Source organism: Gambusia affinis, linkage group LG18 (assembly GCF_019740435.1).
Source record: "Gambusia affinis linkage group LG18, SWU_Gaff_1.0, whole genome shotgun sequence".
In the NCBI taxonomy this organism is placed as follows: Eukaryota; Metazoa; Chordata; class Actinopteri; order Cyprinodontiformes; family Poeciliidae; genus Gambusia; species Gambusia affinis.
Genome location: NC_057885.1, coordinates 7,366,124 through 7,372,123, shown reverse-complemented (window position 1 = coordinate 7,372,123; position 6,000 = coordinate 7,366,124). Strand labels below are relative to the sequence as shown.

The window sequence follows — 6,000 nt, the reverse complement described above, 5'->3', positions numbered from 1 at the left end:
CTTGGTTGTGTTTTGTGTTTGGAATGCAATCCAGCCTTAGAAATTAGGGAAATTTCTTGTGGAAATATAAATAAGTAAAGGGCTTTAAAAGTAATTCATAATTTAAAGTCCTTTCTCTTTGTTTTGCCATGAAAAACCTGTCAAAATTACAGACTGAAAAGCAATCCTAAAGAAATTGGCAAAACGTTTTTGTAGCTACTAGAGACATTAACTCAAGCAAAGATCTAAGGCTGAAATGTGAAGATTAAATGTAAGGGGTGTGGAAAGAAACATTCAACACAAAATGCACATGCTTTCAGAAGGGCTGGATTTAGAAGAATAAGGGCCCTTGGGATGGAGGCAGTTTTGGTGCCACTTCCCCCCCCCCCCCAAAAAAAGAATTTTTACTCATAGCTAGGTCTACACATTGGCAGGTACAAATTGATAAATAATGTGTTTAAAACATATGACACAACTGTCACAAAAAGATCATTTTGAGATATTTGTATTTTAAATGAATAAAAAAAACTATTTAAATAAAACACTACTTGACATGAGCCCTTGACTTTAATATGAGGTGTAGTGTTTGTAAACATGAATATTGTTTACATAAAAAAAAAAAATCCAGCCCCCTTCCCCAGTATTTGGGGCACTGGGGTGGTTTCAGGCCTTAAAAAAGGTCTGGTGCAGGCCCTACCAACAACAAGAAAGCATTTAGAGCTTCACTTTCACCAGCTGCAAACTCGAATCAAACATCCACAAAAAACAAGATAAACGCCACAGAACACAGCAAAGAAAAAGTGGAACGATGGATGGATAATAAAATGATACTTATTGGGGAAAAATGAACATGGATGGAGGGATGGAAGAATATTAGGATTAATGGTAGTTATACCATTGATAGTTAATCGATGGTTGAACACTGAACATTTTAAAAGTCTGACATTTTTTTCTTTTTTAAACTGTTCGATGATTAATTGACATGATGCATTTTTTGAGTCCACTATGCCTAGCACCTAACCATGACCTTTGTTTTGGTACTTCACTCTCTTACATTGTTTTTGAAACACCTTACAGGAGTTCACGAGCCATTTTGTTCATTAAAACTGTTTCTAACAAACGGTAACAAACTTTGAAAACCTACCGTCAATTAGTCCCAGAATGTAGATCGGCACTACATTCCCCAGACGTCTCAACGAAAGGTCATAATCACGCATGCGCAAACTAGATGGAACGACGGCAAGGAAGTTGGGACCTGAGGAGCACAGTCGCGTGCTGTTTTTTGGTGGGTCATTTGGAATAAATGTGCGGAGAAACCCCGGCACGGGAGCTGCATGTTTACGGATAAAAACTGGAAACAAATGTAAATTGGAGTAGCCGTTCAAGGGAAACAGGGGACAGGTATGCGTTTTCGGTGACTAGCGGGTAAATTGTGACGAATTCGACCGGGAAAAATTGTCGTTGTGAGAGAGCTATCTGGAGGTCCAGAGAGTTGACAGGTTGTCTGCGGCGTGGCTAGGCTAGTCGCACCGACCGATAGCCCTCCTCAGCCGATACCGCAGCTCTGTTCTGGCGGCTGTTCCAGCCGAAACACCCTATGTGTCCTCCCGGGTTTACAAAAGTTATTAAAGACAACTTTAAAATAAAACACGGCTTGCATTTAAACCCGACAGGTTTTTGTCGAAATTGAAAGCGCTACTCTGTATAATTTTTGATTTATTTGTTTTGCCGGTTGTATTGCGTTAAGACTCGCCGCTCAGTCGCAGTTTTTTCCATTGAATTAACATAGAGGCGACACAATGTAACACAGTGGTTGGGATCAGCTGCTTGTGGCTGCATTAAAACCAGTTCTGCTGAAAAGGGACGCGTTTGCCGACCGGTTCAAGCCAGAATTATTATAGCTAGCTTAATTGGCTTAGAATGGCAGCTGAGTGGCGGGGTTGAAAAACGAGCATCATCATTGGAACCAAATTAATGTTCAGCATTAATCTGACTGCTACTGTTCCCGGTTTAACACATATCACATACACTTCAGTTTGCATCAAATAGTCATTACTGACTTTATCCTAAAGAGCTTAACAGCTGTAGGAGATCATATCTGCTCAATTTTGAGTGACATAATCATCGCCTCTGAAAACGATGAACATGTATATAAATATATATTCTGCTACTTTTGTTTGCGGTGTTCTGGAGTGGGATTTGGAGCAGCTGTCTTTGAGAATCAGAGGCCTAAGAGGATTTGACAGCCAGATGGGTAACAATACGGCACCCGGTTGCCAGAAGAAGTCCTGACAGTTTGACTGCCGCATTTCTGAGCACCTAAAATACAAATAAAAAGTGATATCTAAATAATAATAACAAAATAACATGTTATTACTCATAGACTTTGAGAGCACACAGAAGTCAGTACTGTCAGAAATGAGAACGAAGTGTCTTGAATCATCTTGTCAAGATGTCAGCTCTGATTAAATACTTTTAGACTTCTTGTCGATGCAAATAAGTAATCGCCTCCTCCTGGTTATTTGGGTGGCCTCAGGTTCAGGAGGAAGTGCAGTCAGTCACAAGTGTCGTACCCCGCCCTCCCGACTCGTTACACAGCAGTCTGTGAGCAGCAGTCTCAGTTCTCCTGATGTTTCGTGCAGATTCTTTTAGGCGTGCCGGCTGTAAGCGCTCAGTTCTGTTTGTACTAGAAATGCACCGATTTAGGGGTGGCTGAGTTCCAGTTTCTGTGAAGTTCTGACCTGTCCTGGTGCTACAGATGATAAATAATTCTGACTTTGGTTTAAGAACTATAAATGACAGCTGTGAGAAGTATTGTTTTTTTCTAGAGTTCTTACTGTTAGTGGTTGTGTTGTTTTATAGTTTTCTTTACAATCCTAAGGTGTTCGCACACCTTATAGTCTGGTAGACTCAGTTCTATTGAGGTCCAAGATTTGCAATATTTGTTGCATTTTCAGCTGGTCTGGTTCTCTTTCACATGCCACTGTGTCATGTGAGAACTAATTGAAAACTAAGTCCTCGCCTGTGGCGGCTGCTGCGACAGAAACTACCGAAGGAAATGACACAAAAAGATACGAGGGTATCTTTCTTCTTCACAAAATGTAAATAAAAATGGAGTAGCATCAGATCTTAAGGCTTGTAGGATTTACTAGGATTTACTAGATTTCACCCTTTATATTAGCAACTAACCTGAACTTTAACTATAAACATAGTTACACTGTGTGTCAGATCTTTAGAGAATCAAGATCCTAATATCCTGCCAACATGTTGAAGGTTGAAAGCCCAAAATAACAAAGCAAAGCAACTTTCTGCAGCCTTCCTTGTATTTTCTAATATTTTGCCAAGTCAGCGAAAACTTCCCCAAGGCATAAATCTGACTCAACGTCTCTTTTCGTAGCCAGAAAATCTGAAATGTTGAAGGACTAAATTCTGTCTTTCAAGTTGCTCCGTTCAGCTAAGAAGTTGAGTTTTTAAACGCCTCATCGCCACTGAAAATGGTTGATTTTGAATCTTCTTCCTGCAGTAGCAACTTCCATGCTGAAAGGAGTTGGTGGAGTTTAGGCATGAGGCATTCGTTTGTTAAAACACTGGATATTTAAGATTTTCTAAAGCTGAAAATCGCCAGATTTCATCCCACTGACCATTTCCCCTTGTGTATTTCTAGCTTGTATGTTTGTATATTTCTTGTTCTGTGTACAAGCAATATTGCAGACGGGGGGATTTTCCCCTATAGAAGAAAGTCACCGTTTCCGTCCTCTTATCTAGGAGTTAATTTTCAGTCTGAACTTGACAGACAGGTATTGTATCTATTACTGCCTCGCTCTACACACCTCATGCCCCCTCCCTATTCTGAATGTTGACAGACTAGGCAACATTTCTTTAAAAAAAAAGAAAGAAAGAAAATAGGAACAACCTGCCTTGCCTCTGCAGGCTGAGTGAGAGCTGGTACTCTCCAGTATAACCGGTTAGAACCGCTCTCCTTTAATTATTAAATTATATTCCAAGTCTAAAAGAAAGAGAGAGAGGGGGGGGAAATCCCAGTTCAGCTATATCCACTGATCTTTTTAGCTTTTGAACATATAAATTGACGCTCATTTTTTATTTTTTATTTTTTTGTGCTCTGTTCATTCCTGGTTGTTGTTTTACGCCTCAGTCACTCATTCTTGGAGAGGATGACAATACTCTCACTGAAGCTTGTTTTTATACCTAGAATGTAAGGTAACGCCAGGCTGGCGTTGTGTCAGATGAATGCCATGTGAATGTAATGTACTTGCTCCTTTTTCCAGTTCGGGAAGCCGTTGGTCATGGTCAAACAGAGGAGCTATTGTTGAAATCTGAAATCGATTGACTTCCACAAGGCACGGTGCGGCGTCTTGCTGCTACTACTGATTTTACAAAAAGCGTAACTCCCGTGTCAGTTTGTTGGAGAGCAAATGTTTTTATTTCACATGCAAAGATCCGACATCTAATTATTTTTCTCCCCTGGTTTTTTGTTTCTCTCTGTCTTTCTCTATCCATCTTCTCCCATCCTGGCTGTAATCAACGACGGAAACAGTGTGACGGCATTTTGTGGCAGCCCCTTCTTATGTCTTGTTCAAAAACCCTTTGAGTTCAGAAGACGAGACAAATCCATATTCTGGTTCCCACTACGTTTCTATATGCTGTCATCTCTCCAGAAACGACCACATTTTTACCAGAATTTCCTTTGATACCCCAAGGTTCAAGGCGAACCTGGTTTTTGCCTCAATGGAGTATTTCATGACCAAAAGGAGAAACTGTAGAGGTAGACGTTACCTCTGCATCAGCTGGGAAATAGCCTAGCTCAGGTCAGCACAGTGCTGCCAGCTCCTTCCTGATTGGTCCTAAACCCCCCTGCTTCCACAGAGTCCCCCCCTGGTCTATCCCCACTTTCCTAGTTTTCTGTCCCGCAAACCTCTCTTAAGCCACCTGCCATGTCGTCGGTCCGCTTCACGGTGACGCCCACCAAGGCCGAGGACCTCCCGGGGCTGTCCGACACGTCGCCCGACATCAGCTCCCGCCCGTCCGCCCATGTTCGCTTCGGCTCCAGGGAGAGCGTCAATCGCAGCGACCTGGTGAGCGAGGGGTCCGCAGGTGGGACGACGTTTGGAGGAATGGGAGGGAACGAAACGCCGGACCGCAGCAGCATAGACCAAGGTGAAACACACACACTCGTTCTCACAGGCTTAGTGGGGTGCTAAATGTTTTAACATTGTGGTTATATTCAAGCAATCATCTAGCATATACTTATTATCTCACATAAACATGTGCATGAAAATATTAAATTTTTTTTGTGTACATGCAAAATGCTTTGTTTGGAGGAAAGCCCCAATCTCAAGGTTGACCTTTCAACTGTAAAACGACGCCAAACATCCTGTCAGAGCTGCAGTTGAGTAGTTTAGATCAAAATATATTCATGTGTTAGTGCGGTCCACTCAAAGTACAGACCTTGATTCAACTGAACCTCCAGGGTGAACCTGGAAATTAATTTTTACAGTTTTTCTCATTTTCATATGATGGATTAAAGGGGCAGTATTGGGTAAAATCAGCTTTGTCATAATGTTATTTACTCATCAGAAACATACCTGGAGTGTTGCTCGGATTCTTTTAAACTTGTTTGAGAAATCCTTCAATCTCCATGGCAACCATTCAGCTGTGCAAAACGCCTGGGTGGATCTAGCTCCGCCTTCGAGGATAAAGCTCCTCCCCTGCAGTTTCCAAGCTTCTGAGTTTCACAGAGAAGCCCGTGACTCCCCACTCAGCTCCTTCAGACTAGTCAGTTTGCAAACAAATTAGCAAACACCTGGTGGAGCTGTGGATCTGTTGAGCTCTTCATAGTTGCTGCTTCTCAGTGAAACGCTGGTAAAAACGTTAAAGGGTTAATAGAGAAGCCCTGTTGTGGTGACTTCCTGAAGGCGGAGTTTCAGAAAGAGCAGGAATTTCTTAAAGAAACAGAGGCCCAATTTCAAGGAATTAAATTAGGATGTAAAATTTCTTTTAAGT

At 41.7% G+C, this 6,000-nt stretch overlaps 1 protein-coding gene across 5 annotated transcripts in view; it reads left to right on the top strand.

The window, feature by feature from the left end:
- Nucleotides 1-1,170: 1,170 nt before the first annotated feature.
- LOC122819903 (solute carrier family 12 member 6-like) overlaps nucleotides 1,171-6,000 on the top strand; it is a 28,228-nt gene continuing 23,398 nt past the window's right edge. Inside the window, exons 1-2 of one of the 5 annotated variants that reach the window (XM_044096946.1) lie at nucleotides 1,171-1,264; nucleotides 4,535-5,154. In XM_044096946.1, the coding sequence (XP_043952881.1) occupies nucleotides 4,932-5,154 (223 nt within the window). In that variant the 5' untranslated portion in view covers nucleotides 1,171-1,264; nucleotides 4,535-4,931. Of the gene's footprint in view, nucleotides 1,381-4,534; nucleotides 5,155-6,000 lie in introns of all 5 variants that reach the window. The other 4 variants (XM_044096948.1, XM_044096949.1, XM_044096945.1 and 1 more) reach the window with 4 other exon arrangements.